At 31.8% G+C, this 23,512-nt stretch overlaps 1 protein-coding gene across 2 annotated transcripts in view; it reads right to left on the bottom strand.

The window, feature by feature from the left end:
• Positions 1 to 23,512, bottom strand: part of LOC134714631 (protein mono-ADP-ribosyltransferase PARP14-like) — a 50,815-nt gene that overhangs the window by 3,367 nt on the left and 23,936 nt on the right. Inside the window, exons 12-25 of one of the 2 annotated variants that reach the window (XM_063576031.1) lie at positions 21,475 to 21,566; positions 20,814 to 21,065; positions 18,908 to 19,129; positions 18,215 to 18,353; positions 17,809 to 17,916; positions 17,161 to 17,229; positions 16,602 to 16,781; positions 14,030 to 14,047; positions 9,074 to 9,247; positions 8,330 to 8,508; positions 7,285 to 7,491; positions 2,034 to 2,250; positions 1,018 to 1,205; positions 284 to 464 (exon numbers count right to left, since the gene is read on the bottom strand). In XM_063576031.1, coding sequence (XP_063432101.1) covers positions 284 to 464; positions 1,018 to 1,205; positions 2,034 to 2,250; positions 7,285 to 7,491; positions 8,330 to 8,508; positions 9,074 to 9,247; positions 14,030 to 14,047; positions 16,602 to 16,781; positions 17,161 to 17,229; positions 17,809 to 17,916; positions 18,215 to 18,353; positions 18,908 to 19,129; positions 20,814 to 21,065; positions 21,475 to 21,566 — 2,226 coding nt within the window. The remainder of the gene's footprint in view (positions 1 to 283; positions 465 to 1,017; positions 1,206 to 2,033; positions 2,251 to 7,284; positions 7,492 to 8,329; positions 8,509 to 9,073; positions 9,248 to 14,029; positions 14,048 to 16,601; positions 16,782 to 17,160; positions 17,230 to 17,808; positions 17,917 to 18,214; positions 18,354 to 18,907; positions 19,130 to 20,813; positions 21,066 to 21,474; positions 21,567 to 23,512) is intronic. The other variant, XM_063576032.1, reaches the window with a different exon arrangement.

The following is a 23,512-nucleotide window of genomic DNA, read 5'->3' as shown; positions in this document are numbered from 1 at the left end:
TCTATGTTCAGTGGACCATGAAATTGAGGTCTAAACTCTAATTAGGCATTAAAATTAGAAAGATCACATCATAAGGAAATTGTGTACTATGTTTCAAGTTGGTTGGACTTCAACTGTATCAAAAATACCTTGACCAAAAACTTTAACCAGAAGTGGGACAGACAGATGAATAGATGGAAGGAGGAATGCATGAAAGGAAGGACAGATGAATGAACAAATGGACAAAAAAGACATAATTATGGATATTCTGTGTCACAAATAACTGACAATTTGTTCTACTTACTGCTATTGTCTGAGCAATAACTCCTGTTAAATCCATACATATTAATACTAAGTATAGCTTTATCTGGTGTACCATGCCATAATTCTTGCTCATTTTTATGTCCTTGTGGATTTTGTTTTTCTATCAAAGCCTTCTTAGCTGCATACATGTGGTACAAACTTAAATTCTGAATTCTCTCAATCTGTAGGTTTCAAATGATATAATGTTAAAGTAAAAAAAAAAAAAGGCCTCCATGCAAATGAATTTCTTTAAATGTAATTTTACCTGTCACGACTGTCAATACAATTTTTGATTTATTTACTTTTATATGTGATTATTTTATCATCTATTTGAGAGATTCTACTAGAAACATTTTGCTAAATATAAACATATTAAAATGCAATCTGAATCATTTTGTTTCAACGGTTGTAATTGGAGGACAACAATTCTAAAATCCTCTGTGTACCTGCCTGTGGATATCATATCAGAATCCAATATTTTGAGTGAAATGACATGTTATTTCTTCAATAAAAAATCCAGAATCAAAGTAACATCTTTTACCTACAAATTTTCTTTTAATGTGATTTTATTGCATTCTGTGGCATACAAATCCTTGTATAGGAGATCGAAGCATAATCAAATAAAGAAATTTAAGTTTCTTGTTTAATCTAGGAGTGACGTCAAGTGAGATTTCAAGGCAAATTGTAAGTAAAAGACTTAGTAGATAACTGATAATTCACATATAGTATATATACCTTTGTAACTTTAAGTGACTGTTTATTGAACTGGTTTGCCCATTCTGATCTCCCACTAAATACAGACTGAATAAACTGTTGTTCTAATTTAGTATATTCTGGGGATGTTGGCAGTAATGTAACTAGCTTCACATTTTCTGATCCCTGATCATCCCAATGAACTGGTGGCTCAAAAGTTCCTCCATCCCCTGAAAATATAAATATCACACAATAAAATTCTGATGGATGTCCATCTAAAAAAGGGGAGGGGGTTGGACCTTTATAGGAATTCTGGGATTGATCATTTTTAAGTTCAGGATTTATGGAAAGAGCTATATTATCATCAGGATTTATTTTAATCAAGACACAGGATTTATATGTTTTGAAGTCCAGGAATTCAGGATTGTTTATCATCAGGACACTTGATAGAAAACAAGAATGTGTCCAAAGTACACGGATGCCTCACTCGCACTATCATTTTCCATGTTCAATGGACCATAAAATTAGGTAACAAATCTAATTTGGCATTAAAATTAGAAAGATTATACAATAGGGAACATGTGTACTAAGTTTCAAGTTGATTGGACTTCAACTTCATCAAAAACTTCCTTGACCAAAAACTTTAAACTGAAACTCCCACTTTCATTTTCTATGTTTAGTGGACCGTGAAATTGGGGTCAAAAGTTTAATTTGGCTCTATAATTAGAAAGATCATATCATAAGGAAGATGTGTACTAAGTTTCAAGTTGGTTGGACTTCAGCTTCATCAAAAACTACCTTGACCAAAAACTTTAACCTGAAGTGGGACAAACTGACAAAATGGACCCACAGACAGACAGACAAATGGTAAGACGGCAGACAAGAAAACATAATGACCTTCTACTACTGTAGGTTGGGCATGAAAATAGCATTACTTCTTTTTAGGAGATTGTGCATGTTTTTTAGTGTTCTGTGTTCTATTTGTGATTGTTTCTTTTTTAAATTGTACCAACACTTATTTGTTTATGTTTTATCTTATACTTCTAGGATAAGTCTACCTTGTATTTTTTCTCTTCTCAAAACTTCCACTTTATTTTTCCTATCATTTTTAACATATTCCATCATATCTTTCAGCACAATAACATATTCCTCTCCCTGATCATCCTTGAATTCAACCTCTTTCCGTCCAGACTCCCCTTTGTAACCAGTCTCCAGATACATGTTTATCTCATCAGGGTATTCAGTAAGTACTGGCAGTCCTTTGTCACTAAGATCCTAAAACAAAAAAAATATACTGAGCATTTAAAAAGGATTGTTACAGGAAGCTTTCAGTAGATGAAATTGTTAAAAATGAAATTGTGATCTCATCTACTTGAACTTTTCAAACATGTTGATCTTGCACTGCTCTATTGCACAATACTTAGCAATTGAAGTTTTCTTGCTATTGCCCAATGGTGAATACTGTGCAATCATTTGAAATTTGAAAAAAATCCCTCTAAACCTTTTAAACTCTTTTTAGAGTAATTACTCATACCTGTCAACCATTGTCAACTGACCCGTATTCTGCGGGTGTGACCCGAGATTTTCACAATTGTGAGGGATCACCCAGGACACCAACCGGGTCATTGAAATAACCGCGGGAATTCTAAAAATGACCATATTTCTCCTGTATTTCTTAGCCTTGAGATTGATTTCATAAGTAATATTTCTTTGAAATACCGGCAAATTCGTAATTCTTCCATGAACAGGAAGTTCATCTAGCTATGTAAACTGTCAAATTAAGTGACCCATTAAGTGCATGGCTTCATTTGACAGCTTTGGTGTCAAACACACTGTTAATAAACACCAATTACCTTAGCTTTAGGTCGTTTAAAATAAATTGCTCTATTGGTTTACAAACATATTTTAACTTAGTAGAGTTACTTCCCCTTATTTGTCACCATTCAAAATTATTCCTTATATTTACGTTTTATGGGTGAAAAACATAAAATCATAAAAATATAAAATTCAAATACATATTGAAAAATAAATTTTTATTATTTTATACCTTTATTCGATTTAAAAAAAAAAAGTTGAAAATTATTTTTTTACATTTATACTTCCTTTAACTGTACTAGAACACACTGGCGAAATCGGGGGCATTCAGAGAGTAGTTTAAAGTATGTAAAGTGTTGTCGGAATTTTTTTGTAAAATATTGAATGACTGGAGAATTTCAGCAAAAGTATCATTAGTCATATGTTATTGGGGACAGGAAAATGCTTTTTTTTTTATCCCTTCTCCTTTATATCCAATATTCCCATTTTTTTGGTTTTCTATCAATTTCAATATGAATATACATTTAGTATGTTATGAACATTCAAGTAAGGAGCCTGTAATTCAGTGGTTGTTGTTTGTTTATGTGTAACATATTTGTTTTTCGTTCATTTTATGTACATAAATAAGGCCGCTAGTTTTCTGGTTTGAATTGTTTCACATTGTCAGTTCGGGGCCTTTTAAAGCTGAGAATGCGGTATGGGCTTTGCTCGTTGTTAAAGGTCGTACAGTAACCTATAATTGTTAATATTTATGTCATATTGGTCTCTTGTGGAGAGTTGTCTCAACATGGCAATCATACCACATCTTCTTTTTTTTGTAATCAATGAATTTTGTAAAAGATTTAATGACTGGAGAATTTCAGAAAAGGTATCAAAAGTTCACATGAATACTTTTAGTGCTTATCTGTATATTATGAACATTCATTACTATATAAATACAGTGTATTTACTTTTAATTCTAAGTTTACTAATCGATCCATAGTGGTCATTGATATAGTATACTGACTCTCTCTATTTAATAAACTCTATGACTGCCGTGAACAGTAAACTTGAAAATGATAGCAGATAGAATTCTGAAAATACACTTTATTATTTGTATATACATGTTCAAAGTATACAGAAAAACGCAAACCGGAAGTCTAATCTGACTTAAGATTTAGTCCAATGACGGGACAATATCCAGATGCCTTTTTTCTCGTTTTTCTCCAAAAATAACTTAATCTGAATAATCATAAGAATGGATGACAAATGGCACTATGCACTGTACCTATAGGACACAGAGGCTTGTTGATCAATTAATTGTTGAAAGAAGAGAGGCGACCCCCAAAATGAGGTCTTCTCGTTTAATAGTATAGATTACTTCATTTTATCATAGTCTAATTTCCTTCTCAATCAAATGAGGGTATTTTTAAAAGCTACATAGCCAGTAGTCTCAAACATTTTAAAATTACATATGAAAAATAAATTCTAGTATTTCAAAAAGATGATGACAAAAAGGCAGAAAAACATAAGACTGTGTTACACAAATTTATAAAAAAATTTAAAAGTGCAATGAAATAATAATTAATAAGATTTAAAATGACTTAACCAAGTGAACATGTATTGATGTTTTGGTATCTTTGATATACATTATAAGAAAATTTGTAAGGGTTCCGCAGAACCCAGTGTCTCGCCTATTTTTGCTGTAAATTGCAGGCTCAACAACAATGAGGAAAAAAATCAATAAAAATATTCCTCTTGTTACTATTTTATGATTGTAAGAAAATCCAAGTCCATTAAAAGTAAATTACAGAGAAAACTGAGTAATCTTTTTCCAAACTTTACTTCTGGATACAATCTTATGATCATAAATAAGCTTCTGTCGAAGTTTTGTACAAACCCAGGATAGTTTAAGAAAGTTATTAAAATTTTAAAAACTTTAACCACAGAGTGAATGTAATGGTTCCCCGCAGAAAAAACTAAGTCCATTTAAAAGTAAAATATGGAAAAAATGGATTTATTTTTTTGAAAAATTTACTTCTGGATACTATCTTATGATCATAAACAAGCTTTTGTCCAAGTTTGGTACAAACCCAGGATAGTTTAAGAAAGTTATTAAAATTCTAGCACTTTAACCACAGAGTGAATGTAATGTTTCCCCGCAGAAAAAACTAAGTCCATTTATAAGTAAAATACGGAAAAAATGGAATTTTATTTTTACAAAATTTACTTATGGATACTTTCTTATGATTATAAACAAGCTTCTGTGCAAGATTGGTGCAAACCCAGGATGGTTTGAGAAAGTTATTAAAATTCTAAAAACTTTAATCACAGAGTGAATGTTTTGTTTCCCCGCAGAAAAAACTAAGTCCATTTATAGTAAAATACGGAAAAAATGGAATTTTATTTTTACAAAATTTACTTCTGGATACTATCTTATGATCATAAACAAGCTTCTGTCAAAGTTTGGTAGAAATCCAGTATAGTTTAAGAAAGTTATTAAAATTTCAAAAACTTTAACCACAGAGTGAATATTTGTTGACGCTGCCACCGACGCTGGCGGAATGTGGGATCGCTTAGTCTCGCTTATTCGACTAAATTCAAAGGCTGGACAAAAATGTACCATAAATACTGAAATTACTTGAAAAAGTTCGTACGCGTTATGACCTGAGATTTGATTCTTCAATGCAGGTCATGACCTGCATTTTCATCATCACAGGTTGACAGGTATGTAATTACCCCATAACTCAAACCTATCCTTCCCTTTGAGGTAAGAAACTAAGTACCGGTAAACAATTTTTGGGAGATCCATACATGAGTAATTGTTTGGAAACTAGAAAAGCTTGTTTTGGACCCTTTTTTCCCCTAATTCCTGAGCATTTGGGGCTATTACCTTAAAACTCAATCCAAGCCTAACCTTTGTGTTATGAAACCTTGTGGTACAAATTTCAGAGAGATCCATACACCTACACCTAATAAGTTAATTGTCCAGAAACTACAAAAATGCTTGTTTTTGCCCCTTTTTGCCCTTAATTCCTTAACTATTGGTACCATAACCCCACTAATCAATCCCAAACCTTCATTTTGACGTATTTACATACATGTGATTCTTCCGGTGGGAGTCAAAATCTCCCGCTTTTGAGACCCTTGTCCGTCCCTGTCATTTAAATTTGAAATTTTCTGCTTTTTGAAAATGTCAACCTAGAAAAAAAAAATGTTTACAAAATTGATTCTGACAGAGAAAAAGTCAGAGAAACTAGAAATTGATATTTGAAAAGTCCAAAAAAATGGAAGTGTCCTGTAATTGTTTTTGTGTCAAAAAGTAAATAGCCTTGAGTTGTCTATGAAGGTGTTAAGGATTAGACTGTATACACAGCAATAAAAGAGTATTGGCAATTACCTGGTGATCAACTAGCAAGTTTAAGACACATGCCTCAGCCCTGGATGAATAAAAGTGAAATATTGACAAAAGATTAAGTTGTATAAACAACAACTTTGATTTGATGCTGTTGAAAACATTGAACAGTTATAATACTGAACCTCAAAGCCAAATGTCTCCATGAACTCAATTATGATAAGTATGCATAGTCCTACTACACTTGTTGAAAAGCGGACTATGGTGACCCTCATGACTTGACCTAACATATGGCTACCCACCGGAATGCTCACAACTCAACACCACCGTTCATTAGTGGTACCAAAATTGACAATGTAGCTAAATCAGAGATACTTTTTACCAACTATATATGATGGCTGATCATTTTATCTTGAACTATATATATAATAAATAAATATTTGAAAACCCCTCATTTTAAATTTCTATCAACTAAAAATGGCTATGGAGTTATGGAATCATTAACAAAAAAAATCATTGCGTACGTCAATAAAAATGTCAATAAAAAATCTCCAGTTATGAGGCTCTAACTCCAGCTAAAAATTTCCAAATCTCCAGTTGTTGCTTGAAATCTCTGTCACATGTCTGTATTTAATTTTCTGGTAAAATTTCTCAGAGATCCATTCACTTAAACTTATTAACCGGAAACAAAATGTGTCTTTGGACATAAGCATTATATGACGCAAAATTTGTTCGCAGTTGTACAAAATATCAATTTCTGTTTATATTTAGCATATCAAAGAGCTCCAGGAATTCAATTTTTGTTGAAATCAAAATAAAGGATTGTTTAGAAACATCAATTTGAATCCATTAAAAAATTAGGCCTTTTTGTGGTATGGAATGTTGTGACGAAACTGCATAAAATACAGGGTTAGATTTGCATATCAAAGAATCCCAGCTATTCAATTTCTGATAAAATCACAGAGGATTGTTTTGAAACCTTAATTTGAATTCATTTAAAAATAAGGACTTTTGTGTTACGGAACGTTGTGGTATAGAACAAGACACAATGTCTATGGACGACGCCATAACATTATAGACCTGCACACATTTTACTTGAATGCCATTTTTTTCCAATAATTTACAACATATTGAGATTCTCTTTTTGCTTTCTAATTTACCTTAAAGTACCATTGAACTTGTTCCTTAATAATTGCTGCCTCAGCTTTACAATGTCTGGTGTGAGCAAACTTTCTTAGAGCATCAAAAACCTCCTGTTTGGCATTCATCACATCATCTAGAATTCCATAAAGTGTGACGTTACCATTCACCTGGTCGATTGTCATCTGAACAGGAAGATTACTTTCTATGTCTTTCAGATAGTCTATCTAAAAAATAAACAAGCCTCAATTAAACCTGTCTGACCCTTTTTCATTCTTTAAAAATTTGAGATATTCAAAATAAAGCACTGTTCTTTAAATTTCATTGGATTGTTGTTGTATGTATATTCACTTTTTCTGATAAGTCAAGTTAAAAAAAAAGGAAATAAGAATGCTCAATATAGTCATAAGACAATGGCTGAAGAGGTGCAGCAAAATAATCCATTAGATGAGATTGAGGCCAAGTGAAGACTGTCTGAAAGGCATGCGCACCTTGAAAGGTATGCTATGCACATACCAAATACACATGTAGTTATTATCATAATGCTCGTAATAAGAGAGAAATTTGGAAGACTATAAATCTTTAACTTTTTTTTCAAGTAGTCACTGAACCATGTGTTTCAATTGATAAACTTTTCATGAACATTTCAGAAACTAAAGAACCTTAGTGAGTATGCTAACATACTCCAAGCCCCCAAATTGTCACTGGACAAATAAAGTTTCATGAAGTTCTGTTATGTGGTTTCAGAAGAGTTGCGATCACAAACTGTTGCTGTATAGTATATTGAAGAAAAGAAGTTTAAAAGGGCATAACTTCTAGAATAAAAACTCAGATGGACAGACAATAAACAATACACTCTTCGCAACTTTGTTGCGTGGGTTAATATAATAACATGAAGGGCAATCACAATGTTGGTGAAAGACTGAGTAAATATTTAAAATAATTCTCCTATTTTAAGAGGCAATATACAGGATAATGAACATTTCTATTTTAGGTATCTAAGGTATCTAGTCAGACAAGTAGTTACAGCATAGCATATTAAAAAACACTTTCAAGTCTACTTACTTCATGTTTATTAATTTCTGAAATCAATCTATCAGGTATTTTTTCTGTTTTAAATTTTTCTTTAACTGCACTTTTTAATCCCTCCTTCGCATTATTTATATCTCGCTGAGAGATACCATAGATTGCAAATGTTACAGTGCTTTTCTTGTTGTCTGCCTTAATAACCTGTCCTGGTTTTGCTGGAAGAAAAAGATAATGTATGTTATCATCTAGCTCCTCTCCTCATTTGACTTTATAACCTCTCTGGGTCTATTCCAAGAAAAAGATTGTAAATATAAGACATGCTTATATTGTCACTGATTGTATTAACATGTCCTGTATCAGCTAGAGAAAATGAAAATAAATGTTGCAGACTTGCTTCTCTTGTCTTCTGACTTTGGAAAATGTCCTGACTTAGCTGAGTAAACCGATAGGAAATGTTAGAATCATGGCAAATCTTGTCATTTTACTTTACCACACTGTTTGGTATATCTGGTTTTTGCTCAAGACTCATTAATAAACATTGAATGGACAGTCTTTCAAGGGTATGGTTAAGTGTGCAATTGATACTATTAAAACTCTGTAGTTTACCTCAAGACTTGAAGTGCTTGTGCTAAATACATGAAATAAGGAGTTTGATAGTTTGAATGATAGATTGGATAGAATATTTTGGAATTTTTATTTTGTTTTATGTCTTAAAGTTAACCTATATCCTGCTTCTGTCAACAGAAATAATGTAACTGATCAAATTAATTTAATATTTACCTGTAGATGCAGACTGACCACCAGAACGAACTCCTTTCAACATTGGTTTAACCATCTTATCCTGGAATATCACTAGATAGACATGCTGAAGACTTTTCTGGCCCTCTGATACAAATTCTACAAGTGCCTCCATTATGGTTTGTCCCATAGATTCTTCACTTGTACTAGCTGCACCTATATTTAACAAAAACAACTAAAATCATTTTTTATGCAAACTGCATGAATTGAAATAAATCTCATAATACCCAAATCTTTGCTGGTTGTCAAATGTTTTGTATTGCAGTTTAGAAAAAATATTTTAAAAAAGTCATTTGTTAATGCTAAATTTTCTTGTGGAATAACCAATAGAAGATCTGTTTACAGGATGCTATCTTACACAGGGCAAAATGTCATTAGACTTCAGAGTTGTATTATAATACCTAGTTTCGTTAACTATAAAATGCATATCTTATAGGAGTAAAGGATGACATGTGTCAACATCAGGACTCAGTCCTATATTATAAGTGCTTCAAAGAAGAAATATAGTGTTTAGAAACATTAAGCACATACAAGAACCAGGTAAACGGAGGTGTATGACATACAGATAAACACTATAAAAAAGTTATCTTACCACTTTAACGCTTCTAAGAATATCATTGGTTAAAAGAAAACACTTGGAAATCATGTTTATTTATGTCAGTAGGCTTGTTTTAATTTAAATACATGGTAAATAGTAGAATTATGTTTCTTTAAAAAATATGTGTTGTTCTCAAATCAACATACATTGGGTTTAATATGAATTATATTACACTCTCGCCCTTTATACTATTTATTAAACCAAATAGTTATTAAAGAAGGTCACATGTAACTAATAGTATTTGTAAAACCATATAAAAATCAACTGTATTTTTATGAAACACTAAACAGCTGATTTTCTATATTGGCATGTCTACTACAATTTGACAACATTAAATTTTTATTCATAGATCATAGATGTTGTGAGGAATTGGAAGTTAGGTTTGCCACTGTTCCCTTAAACATACTTTATGATGATTTTTGTATGATTTTTAATTTTAGTTTCTTGTGTATAATTCAGTGTTTAGTATATGAGGTCCATCATCACTGAACCAGTATACATATTTGTTTAGGGGCCAGCTGAAGGACACCTCCGGGTGTGGGAGTTTCTTGCTGCATTGAAGACCCATTGGTGGCCTTCGACTAATGTCTGCTCTATGGTAGGTTGTTGTCTCTTTAACACATTCCCCATTTCCATTCTCAATTTTATTCACCAATGATTTAATAAGAATGAGATTTGTTGCAGTATTTTAAGAAATGATTTTGCTATGTATATTTTTAATTAATTTTTGTAAAAATATTATGACTGACCAAATTAATTTTTAAATTTTACAATTATTAATTTATTAGTACATTTTGTATTATATTTTTTATAACATGCATATTTTACATTCCTCTAGTTAATTTTAAGCTTAAATGATGAGAATATGTTATTTGAAATGATCAATCAGATTCAAGTATTTGTATTTCGAAATATAATTGTTAGTTTTCTGCACATTATAATAAAAATGACACAGCATTTTTGCTATAAATAATACACCTTTAATAACATTGTTATTAACATCTGTATTTGAGACAATATCTGAAAAAGTCGATTTTTTGGCAATAAGAAAAAACCCCCAAAAAATTCTTTAAACCCTGTATTTCAATAGCACAAATCGAAGAACACACATTTGGGATCTAGGAACTGTTGTCTGTAATTCAAACAATTGTTTAATAAGGAAACAATGGCAATTTTAAAAATGGTACAAAAAAATCCAGTTCTTTCCTGTTACCAAAGGGAATCAATTTTAAAAAGTTTCTAATGGGAATAAGGAATAAGTTTAAGACATTATTTGTGGTTTGCTAGTATATCCTGCAATAGTTTATCAAATGCCAATTATTGATTTTAACATTTGCAATAGAAAAGGTTTAGAAATATACTTAAATATAGTTTGGTATGTCGGTAACATGAAAGAATCTTGAGTAACAGGACAACGGTAACAGGACAGAGTTGGTAACAGAAAGGATTTTTCTGCTTTATTTTAAAGTTTAAGAAAAATACATCATTTTAGATTGGTCACAATTGGAAGATAACAGCAAACAATGTCATTTAGTCTTTGAAACTGTATTTGCAAGATGAAAAATCTGCCTAGGTAATGAAAAATTCTAAAATAAATTCCTTTCTGTTACCATCTACTTTACTTAAATTGCACAATGTTCTCTGCTGTTATCAAAAGCAAAAAAACTATTTTGTTATTCAATATACTGTATATTATTTTGAAATTTATTTGATATGGTGGTGATAACTTATATTAAATGAAATGGTTGACATATAGTAGATTAACTCTTCGATTCTTCAGTGAAAATGTCTTGAATATCCTTCCTGTTACTAATGATGGTTATGCTGTTACTTTTAATCAGGTAACATGACAGAACGTAACAGAAAGGAATTACGCGATAGTTTTTGTCCTTTTTATCACATTAAATGTAAGTGTATTTCCTGTGTCCTATAACTTTTAAAAAGATGATATAAAAACACACTTAATATTGTGGTGCACACTTAAAAATATTCTCAGAAAGTGGAAGAAAAGGCTACCGGTATAACAGGATGGAACACCAATAAGTATTTTTCTATAAATTCTTACTTTGGATGGGCTTGAATGTTCAAACCTGGCCGCCTTTTCAACTATTTTTTTGTACTAATGCATTCAGGAAATGATGCTCTTCACAATACATAATGGGAAAATAACTATTGGTCTTGTAAACGTTTCCACAGGTAAAAAAACTCAGTGGTAACAGGAGGGAAATCACCTCTGGGGACAATTTGTTTTTTTCTTAAAATTTGCAAAATTTTATTACATGCTACAGTTATAATATAAAAAGACAAATTAAGGGCAAGTTTATTATATAATTTATCATATATGTGAGAATCGGACGCCTGTTGAATTAATTTGGATATTATTTGAATGATTTAGTTTTCCAAAAAACACAGGGGACAACATGATTTTAGGGGGGGTTGAACATTTAAATTACAATATTTTATTGGAAGAAATATAAGAATGAGTGTTTAATTGTCAGGGGTTGGTGCATTATATAATTTAGTTTATACTGAAGCTTGAAATTTTCAAAAAAGATGGTTGAATAAAAAAATAATTGCTGGTGAAGTTGGGGACATGGAAAATCGACTTTTTCAGATATTGTCTCATTTATATGTTTGTAGTATACTCGAATAAAATAAGAAAGTGAATTTGATAAATGATATAATTATTAGCTATTGTTCTTTTAAGGTTATTGAATAAATTGTTATTGAAATATTTATAAAGTGATGTCATTTATGGAACATCGATGTAAAAAATGACTATTATCATGATTATAGTTATGATCACTAATACCAGGCTGTGTGCCAGGGACAATTTTTTGAATTTTAAATTAATTTTCATGCACTTGTATATCATTCTATTCTACTATATCAATAATAGTGCAGTGCAAGTACATGGTGGACACGTCACTCTTCTGTGATAATTCAATTTTTACTAATAGGATGGATTTAAGTTGGCAGTCGTATTTTTCAGCAAAAAATGTTTAGTCATCCATGCAGAGCTATTGTTCCTTGAGATTACAAACGCTCTTGAGATATTCTTCCGCATGCGTGAGCATAGATATTAGTGATTTTGCACTTATATGTATGTACATATAACAAAACATTTTAATATTATTAATATATCATCTTTAAAAAGTATTTGACGAGTCTTCATTGAAGAAATGAATTTATAACAAGCGAAAGGAAACGTTTGTTTGCACTTGATGAAGTCTCAGTATTCATCATGTTTATAGATTGGTTAAAAACCCAAAACGAATATCACGTAATGGAAATCTAGGTGATGGCAATACACCGCAGGCCTGTAGCCAGGAATTTCCAAAGGGGGGTTCGTTTGACTCACAAACTCGACTTTAACAGTCACAATTCGAACAGAACATTGACTTTAACAGTGCTTATTTGTTTTCAAGGGGGGGTTCGTCCAAACCCCCCGAACCCCCCCTGGCTACGGGTATGCACCGGAATGCCCTCATATAACCACAAAGTTTTAACTCAATTGTAATATAAACGAGTGTGACTTATAACCTAAGTTTTACCTGCAATAACTAACAGGACAGGGGATATCATAACCTAGCTAGAGCAGGAACTACTGGGTCACTATTGAACCTGAGATTTGCACTCCCAATTTTGTTAGAAAATTGTACAATGTAAATATCTAGCTTTTGTCTAGCCTGCAACAAAAGTCTTGGAAAGCAACACATAGTTTTCTTTTCCAAGTCGATTTAATAGGAATTACTTGTCATGATCATTAATATTTTCTATAAAGTAGCAATTTTATCAGCATACATCATTATACAAATCTAAATCCAGCATTGTCCCCTAGGTCACTCACTGTCCTGCAACTTTCCATTGATCAGTAATGATGAACAGGCCAGAAATCTCTCTGTATCAAAAGTTTATTATGTACAGTGTTTTGTTATTGTTGATTGACTTTTTGTTGCTTTTTTGTGGTACTTATGGTTTTATTGAATTTTATATGATTTTTGACTGCCCTGTTGTATATGAGTTTTAAAATCTATTTTATGAGAAATTTTGGCTAGGAAGGAGGATTTTATATTTGCACAGCTTGAGGCAGCAACATACAACTTGCAAACAATTTACAAATTCCTTCTGTTAATCTGTTTAAAGTTTCATACAATAGCAATCAAAGATATGCAAGTAAATTAAAAAGAAATAATTAGAATTGTTTACTTTTCTCGATATTGACGAACATATTAATATTAAAATTAAATTGGTTCAACAATTTAAATAGTGAAATAAGCTGAGCAGAAGCTACATTCAATAGACTTTTTTTATTAGACAAATGTTTTAGAAGGGAATACCTTGTGTATCACTTTCTCCTGCAAAGAAAATCATTTCACAAATAAAAATTTCATAGACGAGTGAACTAAAGACTAGTAAATCTTCAATAGATTAGGTATACAGGGCTTTGATGATAATACACATTACATGTAACTTTTGTGATTGCTACTGCAGCAGCTTAAGTCAGATTGACATGTTTCGGTGCCTTAGGCTTTTCATAATTTTAAAACAATACAGATAATCGTGCTCAAGAACAATATCAAACAATTGTAATACACATCACAATTTTACCTTGATATCTTATACATAGATAGAAAATGAAACCTTAATGAAAAATAAAATGTGTTTGTCTTATTGATGTTATTTAAAACTTTTACAGTTTTTTCATGAACTTATTTCATCTGGTAATAGTGCCCTCACTTTTTTTGTTCATTATAGTATCTACAAAATATGTGAAAAAAAGAATAGATAAATATTCAAACCTACATTTTTTCTTATATTTATATATCATGCTTTTGCATTAGTCTTGTGTATTTCTTTCAAAATGAAAGAATTAATTACTTTAAAAGGTCCACTGTCAGCATAATAATATCATACCTGAAGCACATGTGTTTGTATATGTTCAACACCTGTTGACAAGCACATGGTTGCATACCTAGTTTGTTATTGTATGATTTGAGTGGTAATTGTATGTCTTATAGATATATTCTGCCCATATACTTGATGATATGATCACGATTCTTTAGTAAATTAAAGAACCTTAGTGAGCACACTCACATACCCCACGTCCCCACATTGTCATTGGAGAAATTAGATAAGTGAAAGAAAAAAAAATTGTATAAGAAAAAATAATTTCCTGCCAATATGCACATCTAAATAGTATGTCCTTATTATCTACAAAATTTCATGAAACTCTGTTGTGTGGTAAACTCTGCTGTGTGGTTTCAGAGGAGTTGAGATGACAAACTGTTGCAGTAGTACATTATAGTAAATAAGTTCAAAGGGGCGTAACTCCTAGAAAAAAAATTGAATCGCAATTTCCCGTTGATATGCACAACTATATAGTATTTCCTTACTATCTGAAAAGGTTTCGTGAAATTCTGTTGTGTGGTTTGAGAGGAGTTGCGATGACAAACTGTTGCAGTAGTACATTATAGTAAATAAGTTCAAAGGGGCGTAACTCCTAGAAAAAAAATTGAATGCAATTTCCCGTCGATATGCACAACTACATAGTATTTCCTTACTATCTGAAAAGGTTTCGTGAAATTCTGTTGTGTGGTTTGAGAGGAGTTGCGATGACAAACTGTTGCAGTAGTACATTATAGTAAATAAGTTCAAAGGGGCGTAACTCCTAGAAAAAAAATTGAATCACAATTTCCCGTCGATATGCACAACTACATAGTATTTCCTTACTATCTGAAAAGGTTTCGTGAAGTTCTGTTGTGTGGTTTGAGAGGAGTTGCGATGACAAACTGTTGCAGTAGTACATTATAGTAAATAAGTTCAAAGGGGCGTAACTCCTAGAACAAAAATTGAATCGCAATTTCCCGTCAATATGCACAACTACATAGTATGTCCTTATTATCTGAAAAGGTTTCGTGAAATTCTGTTGTGTGGTTTCAGAGGAGTTGCAATGACAAACTGTTGCAGTAGTACATTATAGTAAATAAGTTCAAAGGGGCGTGACTCCTAGAAAAAAAATTGAATCGCAATTTCCTGTCGATATGCACAACTACATAGTATTTCCTTACTATTGGAAAAGGTTTCGTGAAATTCTGTTGTGTGGTTTGAGAGGAGTTGCGATGACAAACTGTTGCAGTAGTACATTATAGTAAATAAGTTCAAAGGGGCGTAACTCCTAGAAAAAAAATTGAATCGCAATTTCCCGTCGATATGCACAACTACATAGTATGTCCTTATTATCTGAAAAGGTTTCGTGAAATTCTGTTGTGGGGTTTGAGAGGAGTTGCGATGACAAACTGTTGCAGTAGTACATTATAGTAAATAAGTTCAAAGGGGCGTGACTCCTAGAAAAAAAATTGAATCGCAATTTCCTGTCGATATGCACAACTACATAGTATTTCCTAACTATCGGAAAAGGTTTCGTGAAATTCTGTTGTGTGGTTTGAGAGGAGTTGCGATGACAAACTGTTGCAGTAGTACATTATAGTAAATAAGTTCAAAGGGGCGTAACTCCTAGAAAAAAAATTGAATCACAATTTCCCGTCGATATGCACAACTACATAGTATTTCCTTACTATCTGAAAAGGTTTCGTGAAATTCTGTTGTGTGGTTTGAGAGGAGTTGCGATGACAAACTGTTGCAGTAGTACATTAAAGTAAATAAGTTCAAAGGGGCGTAACTCCTAGAAAAAAAATTGAATCGCAATTTCCCGTCGATATGCACAACTACACAGTATGTCCTTACTATCTGAAAAGGTTTCTTGAAATTCTGTTGTGTGGTTTGAGAGGAGTTGCGATGACAAGAAACAGGACTGACGGACAGACGGACTGACAGACGGATGGACGGGTGAAAAAGATTATACCCTCCGCAACTCGTTGCATGGGGTATAATTATTAGTAGAAATTATACCTGTTCCTAAAGCAGGGAATGCCATTGTTTTAATCTGTTTCTTATCAGCTTTTGCCAGAGCTTTTTTAATGATATTTTTCCATTCATGTGGCTTATGTTGAGAGGAGATATGTATTATATGATCACAAGGTAAACCACAACCACTTGTTCTTGCATAGCCAAACTGCTTCATTTCATCCTCTGAAAATAAAAAAAAACACTTTTTGACATTTCCTTCATAATTTTGCAGATCCTGCTTTTTATCAGTGCACTGAAGAATAATATAACATTTATATTAGACTCATTACTACTGGATATACAAGACTAATAAACAATTTTAGATATTCCTCAAAAATTGATGTCACCTTGCCACTATGTACTTTTTGACTAGAATGATTTCTAGATTTTACATTGCAGAAAGTCAAATGTTGAATAAACTAAAAAATTCAGCAATAACAATCAAATTTTTAACAAAGTTACATAATATGATGTCAGATTGTTCCCTTTAAGTATACTTCTTCTTTTTGCATTTTTTTTTAATTTGCTTTCTGATTTGTATTTATAGAGTCTATACACTTACTTTTCTTAGAGACCTCAAGATCCAGCTTTTTAGCATCACATTTCTTTCTTAAAGCTTGAGAAACAGCACCTTTAATAAATAAATGTGTTCATTAAAACAAGTTGCATATGTTGTCATTCTATATAAGCAAACCTCAATTTGTAACTTATTAAAAAAAGGTCAAATTTAGTGAAAACTTATTGAAATGAACAAAAAATGCAACCTATTGTAACCTAACTCAGTGTCTTACTTTTAAGATTTCTATACACAAACCATTTGTGCATCATAAGATTAATAAGCACATAAATACTGATTATTTTCTATAACGTGAATCTTATTAAAGCTACATGTTAGATCTAAATGTACTTGATAAGTATTGTTGATATTTTGATTTTGATTTTAGTTTCTTGTGTACAATTTGGAAATTAGTATGGGGTTCATTATCACTGAACTTGTATATATTTGTTTAGGGGCCAGCTGAGGGACGCCTCCGGGTGTGGGAATTTCTTGTTACATTGAAGACCTGTTGGTGACCTTCTGCTGTTGTTTTTTCTATGGTTGGGTTGTTGTCTCTTTGATACATTCCCCATTTCTATTCTCAATTTTATTGATAGTTTAAAAGGTAGTATTCTCAAATCATATTTTCATACTGAAATTGTAACTGCTAACCTTTAGTCAGGTCAAACTCATGATTAGTTCCATTTACTATGGCACCACATTTCTTTGATAAAATATCACCTTTCTCTACTGTTAACTTTACACTCCCAACCTGGAACTCTAAAAAAAAAAAGTTTTACGCACAGTGCTTATAACTTTAATAATCAAGATATATGGCGAATTATAGACTAAATGAAAAAACTAAGATATCAAATGAAAATACAGAAGTCATCTTCAAGATACACAGTAACACTGATGATTTAGAAGGCCAAGTAGACAGCTGTTTTCAAAAGATTCAAATGAAGAATATTTGTTTTATACTCATGTGATAAAAATCACATTAAATGATGCAATCAAAAGTTTTTACCTCACAATCAAAATATTTTTATATACTGGTATATGCTAAACCCAAACTTACCAGTATCACTGAGTACTTTGGGAACTACTTGGGTGCTACCAGAACTATCACCAGAGGCAAACTTTTGGTGACCATGAGCCTGGGCTAGTGGTACAAAAGCTGGAGCAGGTAACCTTTTCTTTTCTTCATCATAAAATGCCTGGTAAATAAATCATCATACAGTTATACACACGAAAAATCATTCATATACCGGTATATGTTGCTATCTTCTCTTTTGTTGGGTTATTGTCTATTTGACATGTTCCCCATTTCCATTCTCAATTTTATTATTCATAAACATGATAAAGTGTTTCCCCATTATTAAAATTTGTATTATAATTTTTCATATATCTAATTCAGTTGTTTTTTTAAATCAATATGCTGCCTCTTTTTTTTGCTCATGTTTTTGTTATAAAGCAATATACTGGAAAGCAAATGAACATTTTTTATTTCCCTAAGATCCTCTAATCTGTTCATTTAATTTTTCAAAACCAAGATATCTATTTGATGATTCTATCAAGTTCTTCTTTTATTTAATGTTTTTTTCATTAGTAAATGATATATATTTTCTTGACACCTGTTCTCCTTAAAAAAAACGTCCTCCCATTATCATACCTGAAATTCAGAAATTATTGTGAGGTATTTTCTGAATTTACAGTACATCAAGTTCCTTATAAGCTTATGTTACATCAATGACAGTAAGATTAAAATTACCGTAATAGACTTGACATCTTTGCTATGAACAATTAACTTTACATCTGTCAGCTTGCTACTTTTGTGTTTAGTTACAAACTTTTCCACCATGTCATACATGTACTTAGCCACTAGCTGATGTGGATATCCGATCGTCCCAGTTCCCATGGCTGGTATACCGATAGATTTGTAACCACTTTTCTCAGCAGTCTCCAGGCATTGGTACACAAACTTACAGATTTGCTGAAAAAAAATATTTCGAAAGAATTAACTTTACAGTGTCAAACTGTTGTCAACTTGTGATTTTATTTGTGTGATATTCAGTGTTTTTATCTGAAATGTTTTACTATTAAGGGCATACGATACAGTTTTGATCCCGTATTTACAGTTTGATGAAAATTTCTATATAGGCTAATTAATGCCTGATTTTATCAAATATGTAATAAAAAATATACCTCCATGTGCTACTTTTTGAGTTAAATGAGGTCGAAATTTTGTATATTTGCTAAAAAATCGGATTTCTGGGCATATTTCCCTTTTCGAAAGAAATCCATAACTTTTTGTTTTAAAAGATAAAAACAAATTGTTTTTTGTTAAATAATTTGCAATTTCTTTATTTTATAAGTATAATATAAAAATTAAAGAATTTTTTTCAAAAATAAGTCACATTTATCAAATTGTCATGAATTGAGAAAAAATATGCAATTTTTTGCTGTATATTTATCAAAATTAAAAAAAATGCACTATTAACAGTTTTATAAAATTTGGTCAATATAATCTCCCTGCAAAATGAAACAAAATGTTGTTTTAAAAAATAGGGGTCCATGCACTTGTTTTTAAAATAAATCAGTTTGAACGATAAAAATCAGTCAAAAATGCATCTTTTCCCAAAATGTCATAGTTTGACATCGTGAAAATAACATTTTACGTTAGCAACGTCATTACCTCCCCTGTAACTGTATTATATGGTTTGGGACTATTTGACTGCCCATAATTTCACGAATGAAATACAAAAGTATTTGTCGTAAATTCGATATAATTTTTTTAAACATTTTGATTGGTTAGAAATGTTTAATCATTGTATTTTTGTGACTAATAGAATATTTTCGTTATTATCCATATTTGTTATGACATTTCGCCCATTTTCCCCATTATACCGCTAAAATTTGGGTGTTCAGGCAAATTTTTTTTTTCCTATTCGGTGACCTATGTTTTTTATTGGCTCATTCTTTGAAACTATATTCCAGCTTTTCATATTACAGTTATAGACCAATTGTCATAGAATGCTTTTTTGATATACCGATAAAAATATGTCAACACCTGTATTTTCCTATCATTTCATTGAAAAATGGTCCCTTTTACATACATGTTTAAAAGTAAAATTTTGAGCTTAAATGTCTGTGACCCCCTATTTTTTCCCGACCAATTTGATTCATTTTCTTTAAAGAATAAAATAACCAAAAATACAGCACTTCTAATAGAAACTTCCAATAGGCCAGAGTCACCTTAAAGCTATTAGAATGGCATTTCAAAGAACAAAGTTGTGTGCTTTATTTTTCATTTATTGTACTACTTTTATACACATTTATAGTACTTTGACACAAAATTAAACAAGAATGTGTCCATAGTACAAAATTGTACACAGATGCCCTACTCACACTGTCATATCCTATAAGTTTACAAATATTTTGGACATTTTTTTATTAATTTATTTCAAAATCAAGTGTTACCATTCAGAAAAGTCAATTATTAGTACTTTACTATAAGAAATACTTTATTATTTACTGTAGGGAATAAATAGAACTTAACATAACAGAGACCAGTTAATATTGATTATTCTAAGTCAGTTTTAGAGCATGTCATTCATAAGAGTTGTAAAAGTTATGATTAACTGAATGTTACAATTTTGTCCACTATGAATACTCACTTTATCTTCATCCTTTGGAACTGTCTTCTGGTCATTCCAGGAATCTAGGGATGTTAAGTAAATACTTTTACATTGCCCTGGAGGTGATGATAATTTCACTGCAGCAAATCCCCCATTGGTGACCCCGCCTGGATGCTGACCAAGTATATCATTTTGTACAGCGTTACCGAGACCTAGCATCAATGATTTACCAGCCCCACCAGCACTTTCTAAATTTAAATCTTTGGGAACGGCACAAATCAAAACATCAACCTATTAATAGAAATAACATAATAAGCATTAACTATAGCAAAACAAAGTTAAATCAAATCATTTGGCTTCATTTCAGAATTGATTTACATACAAACGTTCACAATTCTGTAATTTTCAACTGCTTATAACAAATATAGGTGAATAGGGAACAGGGATTGTAGTTTTAACATTATAATTGCAGGAATTGAAAATGAGATTTTATTTAAAAACATACATTTTGATTTTGGAATCTACACTGTGGCATGTTTAAAATCATTTTCCTATTATTATTATAATGTTAAAGCTTCATCTGTCAAAAACATGTGCCCTAAATCCAAAGAATTATTTGTTAGTTGTGGCCTAATATTATTAACGGTGATTAATTCTAAGTTTCCACTTTTTTTGTTAAGATCTATGTTTAGCTATATACCTTTTGAGTGCCAAGATCTCCTTTCACCACTTTAACAGATGTATTGTGTTTTTTGTAATACTTGGGACCACTCGTTGGACCACTGGCTGCAGCTAAAATAGGCAAATAAGTAAAATTTAGTTAATTGTCCCCATAATGTAGGAATTTTGTAATATTATATAAAATTTTGTATTTCAGAAAGGCATGTTTTTATTGCCAACTACTTATATGCATATATTTTTAATAATATTCATTATACCTACCAGTGAAAATTCACATTTATTAAATTAGAATATAATTCGTGTTAACTAGTTCTCATCGCAAACATCTAGGTGATCTAGAAATAAAAACATCCCTAAGATGTCCGATCACCTTACCTGTGTAATACACCCCACTACAGGTAAATATACAGGTATTCTCATCAGTTTTAATTTTTGCGAGCTAGCGAACAGATGTTCTCGTCGCTGCAAAGTTTTCAACAAAAATTAGAAATTTAGTTTGTTTCTATTGAAGACTTCTTTAATTAACAAAGTTTTAATAATTTATCGTTTAAATTGAAAATTTAAATATATATATGAGTATGGATTCCAATCTCGAGGTGCACGAGAATTCGGAGGAGGTAAACAAAGATACGCCATCTTTTTTTACCGGCAAGTGAAGATATGTCCAGAACCAAAACCACTGGTAAGACGAAGAAAAAGCCGTCAAAGTCAACTGCATTGCAGCAGGAATATGACAAGAAAATAAAAGGTTTGCAAGACAATTTTGATAGTAAATTTGATACATTAATTAGCATGATGCAGTCGTTAGCCAATAATAGAGGGGCAAATAACAAGAGTATAGTTCAGAATAGGGATACGCAAGGTATGCCCAGATCTGAAACTAATCCAGATTCAAGGGGTCAGAATAGAGAAACACAAGGTTTGCTCAGATCTGACACTCTTAGACCCATTATTCCACTAGTTTCGAATCTAGACGAGGATTTGGGTTCTCCTAGAATTTCTAGGAATATAGATTTCGACGCAAGGTCGGAAATTTCTATCCGTGTTTATCCGATAGAAAGGGATATACTTGGTGACATTCGCTCTGACAATGAGTCAGATAATGAGAGCGAAATTAGATTTGAGCAGTCAACAGGTAGTGTTGCTAGAAAAGGTGAAAGGTTTATGAAACATGTACAATTAAAATCTGTTTCAAATGATGTAAACAAAGATGTTGAGTTAAGCTCAGACAATATTACTAGACACAATGTTTTGTCAGAATTGTTTTAGTGAGGATATTGCCTCAAGCAATGATAAAGGTAGTGTTGGGTTGATTATGGATCAGGCTCAAGTCACTATTTTGGAAAACTCCTGGCGGTGTCAGCACCCAGAGAAACTTTCCGCTTATAGAGAGGAATACACGAGTTGTTTTCCTGTGCATGATAGTGCTGTAGAGTTCTTGCAAGTTCCTAGTTTGGACGACTTGCTAGAGCCAATGATGAGAAAGAACCATGGGCCAAAGGCAGTTAAGTCATGGGATACTGCCCATAGGCAATTATATACACAGCCTTTAAAACAAATTGAAAAACTTTCATATCAAGGACAAATGGCGTCTCGAATGAATGTGATTTCAGGCATGTATATGCAACAGACAATGGGTACTCTGCTTAGGAAGCTTGAAAATTCTCCGTCTTTAGAGCATGAGGAGAAAGAATCATGTTGTCAAATTGTAAAAGATTTGTTCTCAATGTCAACTAAGTCTTTGGACCAGTCGGGTAGGACTGGTGCATTCTTTCATTTAGTCAGACGTAAGGCTGCATCACATGAATCAGGTCTTGTGAATTTGTCTGATATAAAAGACAAAACTCAATATTTGCCTCTATCAGGAGAAGGTGTTTTTGGGAATGGTCTTAAGACATGCCTTGAAAAGCGCAAGGAACAAAAAGATCAATTGAAAGATTTATTACCTGAACTAGGTCAGGGTAGGAAGAGAAGGGCAGATTTTTACCGAGATTGGCAAAATAAAACTCCCAAGTTCAATGTTGAGCATAATACTGTTAATGCCAATAAGACTAAAG

Source organism: Mytilus trossulus, chromosome 4 (assembly GCF_036588685.1).
Source record: "Mytilus trossulus isolate FHL-02 chromosome 4, PNRI_Mtr1.1.1.hap1, whole genome shotgun sequence".
Taxonomy (NCBI): domain Eukaryota; kingdom Metazoa; phylum Mollusca; class Bivalvia; order Mytilida; family Mytilidae; genus Mytilus; species Mytilus trossulus.
This window is presented reverse-complemented; position numbering and strand designations above follow the sequence as displayed.